General features: G+C 46.4%; 1 protein-coding gene across 1 annotated transcript in view; it reads left to right on the top strand.

Moving 5' to 3' along the window:
- The window catches only part of ankar (ankyrin and armadillo repeat containing), a 408,780-nt gene that overhangs the window by 370,728 nt on the left and 16,937 nt on the right, over positions 1-21,115 (top strand). The window contains exon 27 of the mRNA XM_070873696.1: positions 20,005-20,122. Coding sequence (XP_070729797.1) covers positions 20,005-20,122 — 118 coding nt within the window. The remainder of the gene's footprint in view (positions 1-20,004; positions 20,123-21,115) is intronic.

The following is a 21,115-nucleotide window of genomic DNA, read 5'->3' on the forward strand; positions in this document are numbered from 1 at the left end:
AAGTGGATTGAATGTGAGATAATGTCGGCTAGCACGTCCGCTGCCATTAATGAAAGCCTGCGGGCCATGTTTGCCACACATGGCCTACCCGATGTCCTGGTGAGCGACAACCGGGCCATGTTTTACCAGTGCTGAGTTCAAAGAATTCATGACCCAAAACAGGATCAAACATGTCACATCTGCCCCTTTTAAAGCAGCGTCCAATGATTAGGCAGAGAGAGCAGTGCAAACCATCAAGCAAGGCTTGAAGAGGGTAACTGAAGGCTCACTGCAGACTCGCCTATCCCGAGTCCTGCTTAGCTGCCACACAAGACCCCTCTCACTCACTGGGATTCCACCTGCTGAACTGCTCATGAAAGGAGTACTTAAGACGAGACTCTCGTTAGTTCACCCTGATCTACATGAACAGGTAGAGAGCAGGCGGCTTCAACAAATTGCATATCATGATAGCGCAAACGTGTCCCGCAAGATTGAAGTCAATGATCCTGTATTTGTATTAAATTATGGACAAGGTCCCAAGTGGCTTCCCGGCACTGTCATGGCCAAAGAGGAGAGCAGGGTGTTTCGGGTCAAACTTTCTAATCGACTCATTCACCGGAAACACTTGGACCAAATCAAACTCAGATTCATGGACTATCCTGAGCAACCCACCTTGGACCCTACCTTATTTGATCATCCAACATATACACCAGTGGCAACCGGCAGCACGGTTGGCCATGAAGCAGAACCCATCATCCACAGCAGCCCAGCAGGGCCCAACACGCCAGACAGCACAGCAAGGCCAGCTGTACAGCAGCCCAGCGAGGGCCCAACAAGTAATTCAACAACACCAGCTTTCACACCGAGATGATCAACCAGGGTAAGAAGGGCCCCAGATCGACTCACATTGTAAATAGTTACACTATTGACTTTGGGGGGGGGAAGTGTTGTTATATATGTATACTTATATTTACTCTGTACAGACACCAGAGGGCTCATCCCCTGGAGTCCCAAGGATAGAAACATAGAAACATAGAAAATAGGGAGTAGGCCATTCGGCCCTTCTAGCCTGCACCGCCATTCAATGAGTTCATGGCTGAACATGCAACTTCAGTACCCCATTCCTGCTTTCTCGCCATACCCCTTGATCCCCCTAGTAGTAAGGACTACATCTAACTCCTTTTTGAATATATTTAGTGAATTGGCCTCAACAACTTTCTGTGGTAGAGAATTCCACAGGTTCACCACTCTCTGGGTGAAGAAGTTTCTCCTCATCTCGGTCCTAAATGGCTTACCCCTTATCCTTCGACTGTGACCCCTGGTTCTGGACTTCCCCAACATTGGGAACATTCTACCTGCATCTAACCTGTCTAAACCCATCAGAATTTTAAACATTTCTATGAGATCCCCTCTCATTCTTCTGAACTCCAGTAAATACAAGCCCAGTTGATCCAGTCTTTCTTGATGTCAGTCCCGCCATCCCGGGAATCAGTCTGGTGAACCTTTGCTGCACTCCCTCAATAGCAAGAATGTCCTTCCTCAAGTTAGGAGACCAAAACTACACAATACTCCAGGTTTGGCCTCACCAAGGCCCTCTACAATTGTAGTAACACCTCCCTGCCCCTGTACTCAAATCCCCTTGCTATGAAGGCCAACATGCCATTTGCTTTCTTAACCGCCTGCTGTACCTGCATGCCAACCTTCAATGACTGATGTACCATGATACCCAGGTCTCGTTGCACCTCCTCTTTTCCTAATCTGTCACCATTCAGATAATAGTCTGTCTCTCTGTTTTTACCACCATCACATTTATCCACATTATACTTCATCTGCCATGCATTTGCCCACTCACCTAACCTATCCAAGTCATTCTGCAGTCTCATAATCCCTTGGGAGCACAGGTATTTAAAGAGGCTTCACAGGTTGGAGAGGCACTCTGGAGACCTGCATTAAAAGACCAAGGTCACACTTTACTTTGAGCTCACAGTGTTCAGTCTGACTCTTTCTCCATACACAACAACAATGAAGTCCCTTCTCCTGGAGTACAGAGCTTATGTGACCTTCCGGATGCAGCGATGGACAGTGAACTGGGAGATGTTAGCTATGTCTCCTGCTCCAGACGGGAAGGATCCGGTGGTGAAAAAATTGAAGGCCTCGGTGTCTTTGAGGGCCACTGGCAGCTCTGCTGTTGCCCTGCTCTGAGACTGCAGACCTGGTTGCAGGAGGCAGCAGAGTTCTGTGACCACCTCCTTAGTGTAGCGGAGCCTCCTCATACACTGCTCCCGGCTTAAGTGCTGATAGGAAACGTGCTCTCGGAAAATCCTAGCTGAGTAAGGTGTCCTGCTGAGAACCCACCTGCCCCTTCTCCTTCTTCCTCTGCGAGCACCTTGTCTACTACTTCGCTGCCTCCGATCCATCTCCCTGTCATACTCAGGGGCAAAGGGGACTGCAAGTAGAGCCCCATGACTGGGAGCAAGTGGTGTGAGAAGCAAGGTGTTCTCTACATGTAGCAACACTCACTGTCACTTCACCAACTTTAAACAACTCTAGATAGCTCCAAACAGTTGCATAAACTTACACAGAGCCAGTAGAAATGAAAAAACAAGTCAGCTGCAAATTGTTGCTGATCCCTTTAAATTGCACTGACGAGGTCTTTCTTGCTGCTGAACGCACGTTCCGCTGTTCGTGATTTGAAGAGGGTGATGAATGGAGTGGCGACATCCAAACTGGCAGATCATGCATCAAATTGCACACTGATTGACATCACGATCACGAAGTGGACAGAAGCAAGGCAGTCACCATTTTTTTCATCCAAACCAGTGTTAATGGACGTTGCAAACAGGCTGAATTTCACTGCCAAGATTTTGCTGGTGCTGCACTATTTTTGCTTGCCTCATTGATAGTTTGACTACAGTCATGGGTGGTCTGGTAGGGCTGCCTTCAGAGCTGGACGAGGAGAGGAAGCATCGAGGAAGACAGCAGGGAGCAGTTGCAGCTACCATAAGAGGAAGGAGGAGGAGGGAACTGTTTAGGAGTCCATATCCACAGCGATTTATCAGGTAGCACTTCTCCTACATTAATTTCACCGAGAAGCAATGTCTGAGGTCCCTTCATTTCACAAAGGAGGCTGTCGGCTGTCATCTATGTTACCTGTTGCAGCCATAACTTCAGCCACGCAGCTGCGCATGGACAGCACTGACTGTGGCAGTCAAGGTGATCGTGACCCTTAACTTTTATGCTATGGGCGCCTTTCAAGCTGTAGTAGATGGCATCAATGACATATCACAGCTTGCTGTCCAGCACTGTATCAAGGAAGTCACCAAGGCTCTCGACACTGGGAAGAACACATATATTTCCTTCCACATGGACTCTTCCTTGGAGTTAATACTATCCTTAATTTCCCTTGTTGGGCACGGTTGAGCCACCTTCCCAGTTTTATTTTTACTCCAGACCGGGATGTACAATTGTTGAAGTTCATCCATGTGATCCTTAAATGTTTGCCATTGCCTATCCACCGTCAACCCTTTAAGTATCATTCGCCAGTCTATTCTAGCCAATTCACGTCTCATACCATCGAAGTTACCTTTCCCTAAGTTCAGGACTCTAGTCTCTGAATTAACTGTGTAACTCTTCACCTGAATAAAGAATGGAGAGGCGTGAGTTTGGGGCCCAGAAGAGTAGAGGGCCCAGGGCCCACGTATGATGAGTAGTCTCTCTTCCTTCTTCAGTTTGCAGTGCTTCACAAAAATTGCATTATGAAACCAATGCAGTTTTTCAGAACAAGTTAGGCAACTAGAAATGTTGTCCTCTAAATGATCGGAAAAGAGAGCAGTCGGCTTGCACCACATGACAGGCTTCACAACGTGAAAAGTGCCATAGACTCCACCCACATTACATTGCATGCTGCCTATCCTTGTAGGAATATTTTTAATTAAACATTGTTGAATTGCTATTTTGACAATGTCTCATTTATCATTTAGAGGACAACATTTCTAGTTGCCTAACTTCTGAAAAACTGCATTGGTTTCATAATGCAATTTTTGTGAAGCACTGCAAACTGAAGAAGGAAGAGAGACTACTCATCATACGTGGGCCCTGGGCCCTCTACTCTTCTGGGCCCCAAACTCACGCCTCTCCATTCTTTATTCAGGTGAAGAGTTACACAGTTAATTCAGAGACTAGAGTCCTGAACTTAGGGAAAGGTAACTTCGATGGTATGAGACGTGAATTGGCTAGAATAGACTGGCGAATGATACTTAAAGGGTTGACGCTGGATAGGCAATGGCAAACATTTAAGGATCACATGGATGAACTTCAACAATTGTACATCCCGGTCTGGAGTAAAAATAAAACTGGGAAGGTGGCTCAACCGTGCCCAACAAGGGAAATTAAGGATAGTATTAACTCCAAGGAAGAGTCATATAAATTGGCCAGAAAAAGCAGCAAACCTGAGAACTGGGAGAAATTTAGAATTCAGCAGAGGCGGACAAATGGTTTAATTAGAAGGGGGGAAATAGAGTATGAGAGGAAGCTTGCTGGTAACATAAAAACTGACTGCAAAAGCTTCTATAGATATGTGAAGAGAAAAAGATTAGTGAAAACAAACGTAGGTCCCTTGCAGTCAGAATCAGGTGAATTTATAATGGGGAACAAAGAAATGGCAGACCAATTGAACAAATACTTTGGTTCTGTCTTCATAAAGGAAGACACAAATAATCTTCTGGAAATACAAGGGGACAGAGGGTCTAGGGAGAAGGAGGAACTGAAGGAAATCCTTATTAGTCAGGAAATTGTGTTAGGGAAATTGATAGGATTGAAGCCTGATAAATCCGCAGGGCCTGATAGTCTGCATCCCAGAGTATTTAAGGAAGTGGCCCTAGAAATAGTGGATGCATTGGTGATCATTTTCCAGCAGTCTATCGATTCTGGATCAGTTCCTATGGGCTGGAGGGTAGCTAATGCAACCCCACTTTTTAAGAAAGGAGGGAGAGAGAAAATGGGGAATTATAGACCGGTTAGCCTGACATTAGTGGTGGGGAAAATATTGGAATCAATTATTAAAGATGAAATAACAGCGCATTTGGAAAGCAGTGACAGGATCGGTCCAAGTCAGCATGGAATTATGAAAGGGAAATCATGCTTGACAAATCTTCCAGAATTTTTTGAGGATGTAGCTAATAGAGTGGACAAGAGAACCAGTGGATGTGGTGCATTTGGACTTTCAAAAGGCTTTTGACAAGGTCCCACACAAGAGATTGGTGTGAAAAATTAAAGCACATGGTATTGGGGATAAGGTATTGACATGAATAGAGAACTGGTTGGCAGACAGGAAGCAGAGAGTCAGGATAAACGGGTCCTATTCAGAATGGCAGGCAGTGACTAGTGGGGTGCTGCAGGGCTCAGTGCTGGGATTCCAGCTATTTACAATATACATCAATGATTTAAATGAAGGAATTGAGTGTTATATCTACAAGTTGGCAGATGACATGAAGCTGGGTGGCGGTGTGAGCTGTGAGGAGGATGCTAAGAGGCTGCAGGTTGAATTGGACAGGTTAGGTGAGTGGGCAAATGCATGGCAGATGCAGTATAATGTGGATAAATGTGAGGTTATCCACTTTGGTGGCAAAAACACGAAGGCAGAATATTATCTGAATGGCAGCAGATTAGGAAAAGGGGAGGTTCAATGAGACCTGGGTGTCATGGTACATCAGTCATTGAAAGTTGGCATGCAGGTACAGCAGGCGGTGAAGAAGGCAAATGGCATGTTGGCCTTCATAGCTAGGGGATTTGAGTATAAGAGGGAGGTCTTACTGCAGTTGTACAGGGCCTTGGTGAGGCCTCACCTGGAATATTGTGTTCAGTTTTGGTCTCCTAATCTGAGGAATGATGTTCTTGCTATTGAGGAAGTGCAGCGAAGGTTCGCTGGACTGATTCCCGGGATGGGAGGACTGACATATGAGGAGAGACTGGATCGACTGGGCCTGTATTCACTGGAGTTTAGAAGAATGAGTGGGGATCTCATAGAAACATATAAAATACTGACGGGACTGGACAAATTAGATGCAGGAAGAATGTTCCCGATGTTGGGGAAGTCCAGAAGCAGGGAACACAGACTAAGGATAAGGGGTAAGACATTTAGGACTGAGATGAGTTGAAACTTTTTCACTCAGAGAGTTGTTAATCTGTGGAATTCTTTGCCGCAGAGAGTTGTTGATGCCAATTCGTTGGATATATTGAAGAGGGAGTTAGATGTGGCTCTTACGGCTAAAGGGCTCAAGGGGTATGGAGAGAAGGCAGGTAAGAGGTACTGAGATGATGATCAGCCATGATCTTATTGAATGGTGGTGCAGGCTTGAAGGGCCAAATGGCCTACTCCTGCACCTATTTGCTATGTTTCTATGTGTAGTAGACTTCATTCTTTGAATGTAAAACTCTCCCAGATACATTTCGCTCCTAACAAAAGAAAGAAAAATCAAATGCACAACAGATTGAATGTGTTATCTGGCACCAAACACACAAGCTCAAATTATTAAATATGTTGTGATTTTTACATTGAATAATATTTACATTGTGAAAGTTACATAAGAACATAAGAAATAGCAACAGGAGTAGGCCATATGGCCCCTCAAGCGTGCTCCGCCATTTAATACAATCATGGGTGATCCGATCATGGACTCAGATCCATTTCTCTGCCCACCCCCCATAACCCCTTATTCCCTTATTGGTTAAGAAACTGTCTATCTCTGTCTTAAATGTATTCAATGTCCCAGTTTCCACAGCTCTCTGAGGCAGCGAATTCCACAGATTTACAACCCTCTGAGAAAATAAATTTCTCCTCACCTCAGTTTTAAATGGGCGGCCCCTTATTCTAAGGTAATGCCCCCTAGTTCTAGTCTCCCCCATCAGTGGAAACACCCTCTCTGCATCCACCTTGTCAAGCCCTCTCCTAATCGTATACATTTCGATAAGATCACCTCTCAATCTTCTGAATTCCAATGAGTAGAGATCCAACCTACTCAACCTTTCCTCATAGGTCAACCCCCTCATCTCTGGAATCAACCTAGTGAATCTCCTATGAACTACCTCCAAAGCAAATATATCCTTTCGTAAATATGGAAACCAAAACTGCATGCAGTATTCCAGGTGTGGCCTCACCAATACCCTGTATAAACGTAGCAAGACTATCCTGCTTTTATACTCCATCCACTTTGCAATAAAGGCCAAGATACCATTGGCCTTCCTGATCACTTGCTGTACCTGCATACTAACCTTTTGTGTTCCATGCACAAGTACCCCCAGGTCCCGCTGTACTGCAGCACTTTGCAATCTTTCTCCATTTAAATAATAACTTGTTCTTTGATGTTTTCTGCCAAAGTGCATGACCTCACACTTTCCAACATTATACTCCATCTGCCAATTTTTTGCCCACTCACTTAGCCTGTCTATGTCCTTTTGCAGATTTTTTGTGTCCTCCTCACACATTGCTTTTCCTCCCATCTTTGTATCGTTAGCAAACATGGCTACGTTATACTCGGTCCCTTCTTCCAAGTCATTAATATAGATTGCAAATAGTTGGGGTCGCAGCACTGATCCTTGAGGCACCCCACTTGTTATACTCATAATAAATGGTCAGACCGAATACTATGTGTAATGAGCAAGTGTGACCTTAGCTCCTTTATTGTAGTTCCAGAGTGCAGGTACCTTGTGGATGGCCTGCTTATATACTGTACTCCCAAGGGATGCTGGGATCCCTTGGGACTCCAACAGGTAGGCCCTCTGGTGGACAGGTGTGATGCGGGTTACAAGTTACAAGGGGTTAAATACATAACACCACTAGTTACTGATTGCCAACCCGAGAATGAACCATTTATCCCGACTCTCTGTTTTCTGTTAGTTAGCCAATCCTCTATCCATGCTAATATATTAACCCTAACCCCGTGAACTTTTATCTTGTGCAGTAACCTTTTATGTGGCACCTTGTCAAATGCCTTCTGGAAGTCCAAATACACCACCTCCACTGGTTCCCCTTTATCCACCCTGTTCGATACATCCTCAAAGAATTCCAGCAAATTTGTCAAACATGACTTCCCCTTCATAAATTCATGCTGACTCTGCCTGACCGAATTATGCTTTTCCAAATGTCCTGCTACTACTTCTTTAATAATGGAATCCAACATTTTCCAAACCACAGATGTTAGGCTAACTGGTCTATAGTTTCCCGCTTTTTGTCTGCCTTCTGTTTTAAATAGGGGCGTTACATTTACAGTTTTCCAATCTGCAAGGACATCCCCAGAATCCAGGGAATTTTGGTAAATTACAACCAGTGCATCCACTATCCCTGCCATTATTTCTCAAGACCCGAGGATGCAAGCCATCGGGCCCAGGGGATTTATCTGCTTTTAGTCCCATTACCTTACTGAGTACCACCTCCTTCGTGATTGTGATTGTGTTAAGTTCCTCCCCCGCTATAGCCCCTTGACTATCCACTGTTGGGATATTGTTAGTGTCCTCTACTATAAAGACTGATACAAAATATTTGTTCAGAGTTTCTGCCATTTCTATGTTCCCCATTACTAATTCCCTGGTCTACTCCGCTAAGGGACCAACATTTACTTTCGACACTCTTTTCCTTTTTATATACCTATAGAAACTCTTGCTATCCATTTTTATTTTTTGTGCTAGTTTACTTTCATATCTATCTACCCGTTCTTAATCATTTTTTTTAGTCATTCTTTGCTAGCTTTTAAAAGCTTCCCAGTCTTCTGTCCTCTGACTAGTTTTGGCCACTTTGTATGTCCTTGTTTTTAATTGGACTTCGTCCTTTATTTCTTTAGTTAGCCACAGATAGCTATCTTTTCACTTACGCCCTTTCCTCCTCACTGGAATATATTTTTCTTGCGAGTTGTGAAATATCTCCTTCAGTATCATCATCATCATAGGCAGACCCTCGGAATCAAGGAAGACTTGCTTCCACTCCCAAAGTGAGTTCTTGAGTGGCTGAACAGTCCAATACGACAGCCACAGATGCTGTCACAGGTGGGACAGACATTCATGGGACTGAAAGGGGTGGGGTGGGACTGATTGTGTCGCATGCTCCTTCCGCTGCCTGCGTCTGACCTCTTCATGCTCACGGCGTTGAGATTCAAAGAGCTCATCGCCCTCCCGGATGCTTTTTCTCCACCTAGGGCGGTCTTCGGCCATGGACTCCAAATTGTCAGAAGTGATGTCGTAATTTGCCAGGGAGGCTTTGAGGGTGTTGTTATATATGTAAACTTGTATTTACTCTGTACAGCCACCAGAAGGCTCATCCCCTGGAGTCCCAATGGATCTCATAATCCCTTGGGAGGACAGGTATTTAAGGAGGCCTCACAGGTTGGAGAGGTACTCTGGAGACCTGCAATAAAATACTACGGTCACACTTTACTTTGAGCTCACAGTGTTCTGTCTGACTCTTTCTCCATACATAACAACTGGTGATGAGATACAGATAGCGAACCCAAAAGATGCAGAGAACAATGGGCATCCTGGAGAAATTCTCGGAGGGAGATGATTGGGAAACTTTTGTGGAGCGACTCGACCAATACTTCATGGCCAACGAGCTAGATGGGGAAGAGAGCGCTGCCAAATGAGGGGTGATCCTCCTCACCGTCTGTGGGGCACCAACGTATGGCCTCATGAAGAACCTGCTCACTCCAGCGAAAACCACAGAGAAATTGGACGATGATTTGTGCACACTGGTCCAGGAGCATTTGCACCTGAAGGAGAGCATTCTGATGGCGAGGTATCGGTTCCACACCTACAAAAGGTCTGAAGGCCAGGAATTGACGAGTTATGTCGCCGAGCTAAGATGCCTTGCAGGACATTGCAAATTTGAAGGACATTTGGAGCACATGCTCAGAGACTTTTTCGTACTTGGCATTGGCCACGAAACCATACTTCGCAAACTTTTGACTGGAGAGACTCCAACCTTGAGTAAGGCCATAGTGATATGCCAGGCATTCAATGCCACCAGTGACAATACGAAGCAAATCTCTCAGCACACAAGTGTTGCTACAAGTACTGTGAACAAAGTGATGTTGTTTTCGAATCACAACGTACAGAGCAGGTCACACATACTTGCAGCTGCACGTTCGCAGATGTCTCAGAGTCCACCATCAAGGGTGACGAATGCAAGGCCATTAACACCTTGTTGACGCTGCGGGGGTGATCATCATTTCCATTCATGCCGATTCAAAGGATATGTTTGCAAGGGTTGTGGAACAATGGGACACTTCCAAAGTATGTGCAGGCGATCTGCTAATCCTGTTAAACCTGCAAACCACCATGTTGCAGAGGAGGACAGATCCACTGAGGATCACGACGAACCAGAGCCACAGACCGAGGAGGCAGGGGTACATGGGTTGCACACATTCACTACGAATTGTTCCCCCTGATAATGCTAAATGTTGAATTAAATTGACTCCCGGTGCCAATGGAGCTGGACACGATGGCGAGCCAGTCCATCATGGGCAAAAAGACTTTCGAAAGACTGTGGTGCAACAAGGCCTCAAGGCCAGTCTTAACTCCAATTAGTACGAAACTAAGAACTTACACAAAAGAACTGAGTCCCGTAATTGGCAGTGCTACCGTTAAGGTCTCCTATGATGGAGCGGTGCACAAGCTACCACTCTGGGTGGTATCGGGTGATGGTCCCACGCTGCTCAGCAGGAGCTGGCTGGAAAAGATACGCTGGAACTGGGACGACGTCCGAGCGCTATGGCCCGCTGACGACACTTCGTGTGCCCAGGTCTTAAACAAGTTACCTCGCTGTTCGAACCAAGCATTGGGAAATTCCAAGGAGCAAAAGTGCAGATCCACCTAATTCCGGGGGCGCGACCCATCCATCACAAGGCAAGAGCAATACCGTACATGATGAGAGAAAGGGTAGAGATCAAGCTAGATTGGCTGCAACGAGAGGGCATCATTTCACCGATCGAGTTCAACGAATGGTCCAGCCCGATCGTTCCTGTCCTCAAGGGAGACGGCACCATCATAATCTGTGGCGATTACAAAGTAACTATCAATCATTTCTCCCTGCAGTACCAATACCTACTACCAAAGGCCGATGACCTTTTTGCAACTGTGGTGGGAGGAAAGACGTTCATGAAGCTGGATCTGACTTCAGGCTACATGACGCAGGAACTGGAGGAATCATCGAAGGGCCTCACCTGCATCAACACGCACAAAGGCCTTTTTATTTATAACAGATGCCCATATGGAATTCGATCGGTGGCGGCGATATTCCAGAGAAACATGGAAAGCTTATTGAAGTCGGTCCCGCACATCATGGTCTTCCAGGATGACATCTTGGTCACAGGTCGGAACACAGTCGAGCATCTGCAGAACCTGGAGGAGGTTCTTAGTCGACTCAACTGCGTGGGGCTCAGGTTAAAATGCTCGAAGTGCGTTTTCTTGGCGCCTGAAGTGGAATTCTTGGGAAGGAGGATTGCGGCAGACGGCATCAGGCCCACCAACGCGAAGATAGAGGCAATCGAGAACGCACCGAGGCCACAGAATGTGATGGAGCTGCGGTCGCTTCTGGGATTCCTGAACTACTTTGGTAACTTCTTACCGGGTCTCAGCACACTGTTAGAACCACTGCATCTCTTACTACGAAAAGGGGACGAATGGGTTTTGGGCTAAAGCCAAGAAAATTCCTTTGTAAAAGCGAGAAAATCGTTATGCTCAAACAAATTGCTCGTGTTGTATGATCCATTTAAGCATTTAGTACTAGCATGTGATGCGTCGTCATATGTCGTCGGGTGTGTGTTGCAACAAGCTAATGATTTTGGGAAACTACAACCGGTTGCTTATGCATCCAGGAGTGTGTCTAAGGCTGAGAGAGCCTACAGCATGATTGAGAAAGAAGCGTTAGCGTGTGTCTATGGGGTAAAGAAAATGCATCAATACCAGTTTGGGCTAAAATTCGAATGGGAAACTGACCATAAGCCACTCATATCTCTGATTTTTGAGAGTATAGGGATAAATACCAATGCATCGGCCCACAGCCAGAGATGGGCGCTCACGTTGTCTGCATACAACTACGCCATCCGCCACAGGCCAGGCACAGAAAACTGCGCCAATGCTCTCAGTAGACTGCCATTGCCCACCACGGGGGTGGAAATGGGGCAGCCTGCAGATTTAGCCATGGTTATGGAAGCATTTGAGAGTGAGCAATCACCTGCCACTGCCCGGCAGATCAAAACCTGGATGAGCCCGGACCCGTTATTATCCCTAGTCAAAAGCTGTGTGCTTCACGGGAGCTGGTCCACTGTTCCAGTGGAAATGCAGGAAGAGATAAAGCCATTCCAGCGGCGCAAAGATGAAATGTCCAGTGAGGCAGACTGCCTTCTGTGGGGCAATCGTATAGTGGTTCCCAAGAAGGGCAGAGACACCTTCACTAATGCCCTCCACAGTATTCACCCAGGCATTGTAATGACAAAAGTGATAGCCAAATCCTAATTGTCGTGGCCTGGTATCGATGCGAACTTAGAGTCCTGCGTTCACAGATGTAATACACGCTCGCAGTTAATGCAATGTACCCAGGGAGGCGTCGCTAAATTTATGGTCTTGGCTCTCCAAACCGTGGTCTAGGGCACACGTCGACTATGCAGGCCCGTTCTTGGGTAAAATGTTCATTGCGGTTGTAGATGCGTACCCCAAGTGGATTGAATATGAGATAATGGTGGCTAGCACATCTGCTGCCACTACTGAAAGCCTGCGGGCCATGTTTGCCACACACGGCCTACCCGATGTCCTGGTGTGTGACAACGGGCCATGTTTTACCAGTGCTGAGTTCAAAGAACTCATGACCCGTAACGGGATCAAACATGTCACATCTGCCCCGTTTAAACCAGCGTCCAATGGTCAGGCAGAGAGAGCAGTGCAAACCATCAAGCAAGGCTTGAAGAGGGTAACTAAAGGCTCGCTGCAGACTCGCCTATCACGAGTCTTCCTTAGCTATCGCACGAGACCCCAGTTGCTCACTGGGATCCCACCTGCTGAACTGCTCATGAAAAGAACACTTAAGACAAGGCTCTCGTTAGTTCACCCTGATCTACATGAGCAGGTAGAGAGCAGGCGACTTCAACAAAGCACATACCATGATAGTGCAAATGTGTCACGCGAGATTGAAATCAATGATCCTGTATTTGTATTGAATTATGGACAAGGTTCCAAGTGGCTTCCTGACACTGTCATGACCAAAGAGGGGAGCAGGGTATTTCGGGTCAAACTTTCTAATCGACTCATTCACCGGAAACACTTGGACCAAATCAAACTCAGATTCACGGACTATCCTGAGCAACCCACCTTGGACCCTACCTTTTTTGATCCCCCAACAAACATACCAGTGGCAACCAGCAGCACGATTGACCACGAAGCAGAACCCACCATCCACAGCAGCCCAGCAGGACCCAACACACCAGGCAGCCCAGCAAGGCCAGCTGCACAGTGGCCCAGCGAGGGCCCAACAAATGATCCAACAACACCAGCTTTCACACCGAGACGATCAACCAGGGCAAGAAGGGCCCCAGATTGACTCACATTGTAAATAGTTACATGATTGACTTTGTGGGGGAGTGTTGTTATATATGTAAACTTGTATTTACTCTGTACAGCCACCAGAGGGCTCATCCCCTGGAGTCTCAAGGGATCTTATAATCCCTTGGGAGCACAGGTATTTAATGAAGCTTCACAGGTTGGTGAGGCACTCTGGAGACCTGCAACAAAAGACTAAGGTCACACTTTACTTTGAGCTCACAGTGTTCAGTCTGACTCTTTCTCCATACATAACAGGTGTTCTTGTAACGTTTCCGCTGTCCACCTTCGGCTCATTTGCCATGAAGGAGCTCCGCATAGAGCAATTGCTTAGGGAGTCTCATGTCTGGCATGCGAACTATGTGGTCTGCCCAGTGAAGCAGATCGAGTGTGGTCAGTGCTTCAATGCTGGGGATGTTAGTCTGGGCGAGGACACTGATGTTTGTGCGCCTGTCCTTCCAGGGAATTTGCAGGATCTCGCGGAGACATCGTTGGTGGTATATCTCTTGAGGTGTATTCTGTACATCATCCATGCCTCTGATCCATACAGGAGGACGGGTATTACTACAGCCCTGTAGACCATGAGTTGGTGGTAGATTTAAGGGCCTGGTCTTTGAACATTCTTTTCCTCAGGCGGCCGAAGGCTGCACTGGAGGTGATATTCAATCTCCGCATCAATGTCTGCCTTTGTTGATAAGAGGCTCCCGAGGTATGGGAATTGGTCAGCGTTGTCGAGGGCCACGCTGTGGATCTTGATGACTGGGGGGGCAGTTCTGTGCAGCGAGGGCAGGCTGGTAGAGAACCTTTGTCTTACGGATGTTAAACGTAAGGCCCATGCTTTCATGTGCCTCGGTGAATACATCGACTATATCCTGGAGTTCAGCCTCAGACTTTAATATGCATATAGATTGGGCTAACGAAACTGGAAACAATGCGGTGGAGGAGGATTTTCTGGAGTGCATAAGGGATGGTTTTCTAGATCAATATGTCGAGGAACCAACTAGGGGGGAGGCCATCTTAGACTGGGTGTTGTGTAATGAAAGAGGATTAATTAGCAAACTCATTGTGTGAGGCCCCTTGGGGAAGAGTGACCATAATAAGGTGGAATTCTACATTAGGATGAAAAATGAAACAGTTAGTTCAGAGACCATGGTCCGAAACTTAAAGAAGGGTAACTTTGAAGGTATGAGGCATGAATTGGCTAGGATAGATTGGCGAATAATACTTAAGGGGTTGACAGTGGATGGGCAATGGCAGACATTTAGAGACCACATGGATGAACGACAAGAATTGTATATCCCTGTATGGCGTAAAAATAAAAAAGGGAAGGTGGCTCAACCGTGGCTATCAAGGGAAATCAGGGATAGTATTAAAGCCAAGGAAGTAGCATACAAATTGGCCAGAAATAGCAGCGAACCCGGGAACTGGGAGAAATTTAGAACTCAGCAGAGGAGGACAAAGGGTTTGATTAGGGCAGTGAAAATAGAGTCCGAGAGGAAGCTTGCAGGGAACATTAAGATGGATTGCAAAAGTTTCTATAGATATGTAAAGAGAAAAAGGTTAGTAAAGACAAACGTAGGTCCCCTGCAGTCAGAATCAGGGGAAGTCATAACGGGGAACAAAGAAATGGCAGACCAATTGAACAAGTACTTTGGTTCGGTATTCACTAAGGAGGACACAAACAACCTTCCGGATATAAAAGGGGTCAGAGGGTCTCGTAAGAAGGAGGAACTGAGGGAAATCCTTATTAGTCGGGAAATTGTGTTGGAGAAATTGATGGGATTGAAGGCCAATAAATCCCCAGGGCCTGATGGTCTGCATCCCAGAGTATTTAAGGAGGTGGCCTTGGAAATAGCAGATGCATTGACAGTCATTTTCCAACATTCCATAGACTCTGGATCAGTTCCTCGGGAGTGGAGGGTAGCCAATGTAACTCCACTTTTTAAAAAAGGAGGGAGAGAGAAAACAGGGAATTATAGACCAGTCAGCCTGACATCGGTAGTGGGTAAAATGATGGAATCAATTATTAAGGATGTAACAGCAGCGCATTTGGAAAGAGGTGACATGATAGGTCCAAGTCAGCATGGATTTGTGAAAGGGAAATCATGCTTGACAAATCTTCTGGAATTTTTTGAGGATGTTTCCAGTAGAGTGGACAAGGGAGAACCAGTTGATGTGGTGTATTTGGACTTTCAGAAGGCTTTCGACAAGGTCCCACACAAGAGATTAATGTGCAAAGTTAAAGCATATGGGATTGGGGGTAGTGTGCTGACGTGGATTGAGAACTGGTTGTCAGACAGGAAGCAAAGAGTAGGAGTAAATGGGTACTTTTCTGAATGGCAGGCAGTGACTAGTGGGGTACCACAAGGTTCTGTGCTGGGGCCCCAGCTATTTACATTGTACATTAATGATTTAGACGAGGGGATTAAATGTAATATCTCCAAATTTGCGGATGACACCAAGTTGGGTGGCAATGTGAGCTGCGAGGAGGACGCTATGAGGCTGCAGAGTGACTGGGATAGGTTAGGTGAGTGGGCAAATGCATGGCAGATGAAGTATAATGTGGATAAATGTGAGGTTATCCACTTTGGTGGTAAAAACAGAGAGACAGACTATTATCTGAATGGTGACAGATTAGGAAAAGGGGAGGTGCAATGAAACCTGGGTGTCATAGTGCAGCAGTCATTGAAGGTTGGCATGCAGGTACAGCAGGCGGTTCAGAAAGCAAATGACATGTTGGCCTTCATAGTGAGGGGAATTGAGTACAGGGGCAGGGAGGTGTTACTACAGTTGTACAGGGCCTTGCTGAGGCCACACCTGGAGTATTGTGTACAGTTTTGGTCTCCTAACTTGAGGAAGGACATTCTTGCTATCGAGGGAATGCTGCGAAGGTTCACCAGACTGATTCCCGGGATGGCGGGACTGACATATCAAGAAAGATTGGATCAACTGGGCTTGCCTTCACTGGAGTTCAGAAGAATGAGAGGGGATCTCATAGAAACGTTTAAAATTCTGATGGGTTTAGACAGGTTAAATGCAGGAAGAATGATCCCAATGTTGGGGAAGCCCAAAACCAGGGGTCACTGTCTAAGGATAAGGGGTAAGCCATTTAGGACCGAGATGAGGAGAAACTTCTTCACCAGGAGAGTGGTGAACCTGTGGAAATCTCTACCACAGAAAGTTGTTGAGGCCAATTCACTAAATATATTCAAAAAGGAGTTAGATGTAGTCCTTACTACTAGGGGGATCAAGGGGTATGGCGAGAAAGCAGGAATAGGGTACTGAAGTTGCATGTTCAGCCATGAACTCATTGAATGGCGGTGCAGGCTCGAAAGGCCGAATGGCCTACTCCTGCACCTATTTTCTATGTTTCTATGAATGTGCGCAGGCATCGTCCGTGTACTGTAGCTCAACAATAGAGGTTGGGGTGATCTTGGACCTGGCCTGGAGGCGGTGTAGGTTAAACAGCTTCCCACTGGTTCTGTAGTTTAGTTCCACTCCAGCGGGGAGCTTGTTGACTGTGAGGTGGAGCATGGCAGCGAGGAAGATCGAGAAGAGGGTTGAAGCGATGACGCAATCTTGTTTGACCACGGTCCGGACGTGGATTGGGTCTATAATGGATCCGCTGGTAAGGATCACAGCATAGAGCAGGCAAAGGATGTTGACAAACTTTTGGGGGCATCCAAAATGGAGGAGGACGCTCCATAAACCCTCATGGTTGATAGTGTCAAAAGTCTTTGTAAAAGCCATGTATAAGGGCTGCCGCTGCTCCTTGCATTTTTCCTGCAGCTGTCGCGCTGCAAAGATCATGATTGTTGTGCCCTGTCGGGGACAAAATCCGCACTGTGATTCCAGGAGGAGCTCCTCGGCCACAAGGAGAAGCAGTTGAGGAGAACTCTCGCGACAACCTTCCCAATGGCTGATGGCAGGGAGATTTCTCTGCAGTTGCCGCAGTCGGACTTTTTAAAGATAGTCACGATCACTACATCTCTGAGATCTCCTGGCATGCTCTCCTCCCTCCAAATGAGAGAGATGAGGTCACGTATCCACGCCAATAGTGCCTCTCCGCCATACTTTAGCGCCTCAGCAGGAATTCCATCCGCAACCGTAGCCTTGTTATTCTTGAGCTTTTTTATGGCTTTGCCTACCTCGTGCAGTGTTGGGGTATCACTGAGGTGGTGGCGTGTCACATGCTGCAGGATGGACTTGAGAACACTCGAGTCAAAGGCAGAGTCTCGATTGAGGAGATCTTCAAAGTGCTCCTTCCAGCGGGCCCCGAGAACCTCGGTGTCTTGAGTATTTCCCCATTCTTGGCCAGGAGTGGAGTGGGGCCTTGGGAGTTTGGACCGCAGGTGGCCTTGATTGCAATGAAGAATCCTCGCATATCATGGCTGTCGGCCAGTTGTTGTATCTCCTGTGCTTTCTCCATCCACCACCTGTTCTTTAGGTCCTGGGTTTTTGTTGGACCTCAGTCTTGAGCCGTCTGTAACGTTGCTTTGCAGCTCCCGAGTTGGATTGTTGCTTCAGGCTCAGAAATGCTCTGCACTTACGATCTATTAGTTCTTGGATCTCCTGATCATGTTCCTCAAACCATCCTGTTGCTTGAGTAACCAAATGTCTTTTCACAGGCACTGGTTATGGAGACCTGGAGGGCAGACCAAGTGCTGTGGGCATTCATCATCTCAGGGTCATCAAGATACGCTAGATTCGCTGTGAGGCGTGGCTGCATAGAGTTCTCTTGGCTGGGTCTTTAAGTGCCCTAGCATTAATTTTTTTGCGGCACTGCTTCTGCTGTCCCCTCTGCTTTGGGGCTATGTTAATATCGATGATGGATCGGATTAGGCGATGGTCCATCCAGCAGTCGTCAGCTCCTGTCATGGGGCGGGTGATGCGCACATCGTTGCAATCCCTGGCTCGGACGACGACCTAGTCGAGCAGGTGCCAGTGTTTGGAGCGAGGGTGTTGCCACGATTCCTTGTATTTGACCCTCTGGCGGAACAGGGTGTTGGTGATGAGGAGGTCGTGTTCTAGACATTTTTTCAGGAGTAGGGTACTGCTGGAGTTGGCTTTCCCTACCCCCTCTCTGCTAATCACGCCTCCCCAGAGGGCTGTGTCTTTGCCGACCCTGGCATTAAAGTCACCTAGGAGGATCAATTTGTCGCCCATGGGGACACGGGACAGGGATGTCTCGAGGTTGGAATAAAAACCCTCTTTAACCTCATCCATTGCATCGAGTGTTGGGGCGTACGCACTGATGACTGTGGCGCATTGGTTCTGGGATAGGGTAAGACGAAGAGTCATGGGGCATTCGTTAACCCCGCAGGGGGAGTCTTTGAGGTGGTCAATCAGTTCATTTTTAATGGCGAAGCCGATTCCATGAAGGAAGCATTCTTCCTCTGGTTTTCCTTTCCAGAAAAAGGTGTAACCTTTACCATGTTCCTTGAGCTGGCCTTCCCCTGCCCGTCGGCTCTCGCTTAGGGTCGATGTCAAAATGTCTAAGTTCCCGGGCAACTATGGCGGTGCGACATTCCGGCCTGTTGTTGTTGGAATTGTCCATGAGTGTCCTGACGTTCCAGGTCCCGAACTTCATATTAACAAAGTGGAAGATGCCTGTGCATGAGTTTTTTTAACGTGGGATGGCCGCTGCACACCGGCTACCACACGGGCTTAGCTGAGCAAGGTCTTGGTCCAGTGGCAAGGGGGTCCAAGATGACTGGAGACCAGGCACTGCTGTATAAGCCTAACTGCCTATAGCGAGGTGTTGGACGCAAGCTCGGCGCTGAGTAGCACCATTGATGGTAGATGGCCCGAGGCTTGGTTGGGGGCAAGCATTAGGAGGGTCAGCTGTCCGCTGGGGTTCCGAGGGATGTTTTGGAGAGTTTCTTCCAAGGTTAAAAATTTCCCTAAAGGTTTCCAAGTTGTTTTAAAAGCCTTAAATGTACACCACTGTTCATCAACTGTCCTACACTTTAATCTATTTTCCCGTTCCACTTTAGCCAACTCTGCCCTCATACCTTCATAGTCTCCTTTATTTAAGCTTAGTACGCTGGTTAGAGATCCAACTTTTTCACCCTCCATCTGAATTTGAAATTCAGTCATGCTATGATCGCTCATTCCAAGGGGATCCTTTACTGGGACATTGTTTATTAATCCTGTCTCATTACACAGGACCAGCTCTAAGAGAGCCTGCCCTCTGGTTGGTTCCGTTACATACTGCTCAAGGAACCCATTCCTTATGCACTCTATGAACTCCTCCTCAAGGTTGATAATAGATGACTAACAGCCCACTATGTGGATGGATGTTTATATGTGAATAAAGTTTACAAACCCTTAATTGAAAAAAAATATGAGGTTGCATAGAATGGGAAAAGATCATTTGGCCCTTTGGGCCATGAAATACATTCCAAAAGATCTAATAGTAATTTCTTTCTTTTCCACTTGGTGCAGATGATAATATTATCCAAGATAATTGTCGGTATGGATGATGTCACACTGTCAGCTACAGGTATCATAACTTTAGTCAATCTGCTCAAGTCAGCGAAGGCAAGCACGATCATTGTCGTAGGTAAAATTCATTATTACATTTTTTGTTTTCAATATCTATTTATAATTCTATATCTATCCACATAAATACAAACAGCACACTATAATGCCATCCAGATCAATTAACCTTATATAAATAAGATTTATAGTAATATGCTACCTACCCCAGGCATTCACTAATAGCTGATGGCATTCTACAATGATCAATAATATTCCCGTTAATGAAAGTCTTTCAACTTATTGCCATATATTTTATATATACAAATCTCCATCATGTTTCCTTAAAATTATATTCCAGTAATCAGAACATTCTTAGATCTGAACATGTGGGGTTTCCTGTAATTCTGTACTCATTCATTCTTCTCCATTAGCAATGTATTTTTCATCTGTGCAGACCTCAAGAAATGTTACTGCAAAGCACTGCACAAAGCTGCTCTCAGACTCTCCCATGATTCCCTCCATATGCTTATGGCTGATGACTGCACAGTGTTCAGTACCATTCGCAACTCCTCAGATAATGAAGTAGTCCATGCCCACATGCAACAAGACCAGGACAACATTCAAACTTCGACTGATAAGTGGCAAGTAACATTTGTGCCACACAAGTGCCAGGCAATGACGATCTCCAACAAGCGAAAGTCTAACCACCACCGCTTGACATTCAATGGCATTACCATCGCTGAATCCCCCACCATCAACATCCTGTGGGTCACCATTGACCAGAAACTTAACTGGACCAACTACATTAATACTGTGGCAACAAGAGCAGGTCAGAGGCTGGGTATTCTGCAGCGAGTGTCTCACCTCCTGACTCCCCAAACCTTTCCACCATCTACAAAGCACAAGTCAGGAGTGTGATGGAATATTCTCCACTTGCCTGGATGAGTGCAGCTCCAACAACACTCAAGAAACTCGACACCATCCAGGACAAAACAGGCCGCTAGATTGGCACCCCATTTTCCACCTTAAACAGTCACTCCCTCCCCAACTGATGCACCCTGGCTGCAGTGTGTAC

This window comes from Pristiophorus japonicus, chromosome 3 (genome assembly GCF_044704955.1).
Source record: "Pristiophorus japonicus isolate sPriJap1 chromosome 3, sPriJap1.hap1, whole genome shotgun sequence".
NCBI lineage: Eukaryota > Metazoa > Chordata > Chondrichthyes > Pristiophoridae > Pristiophorus > Pristiophorus japonicus.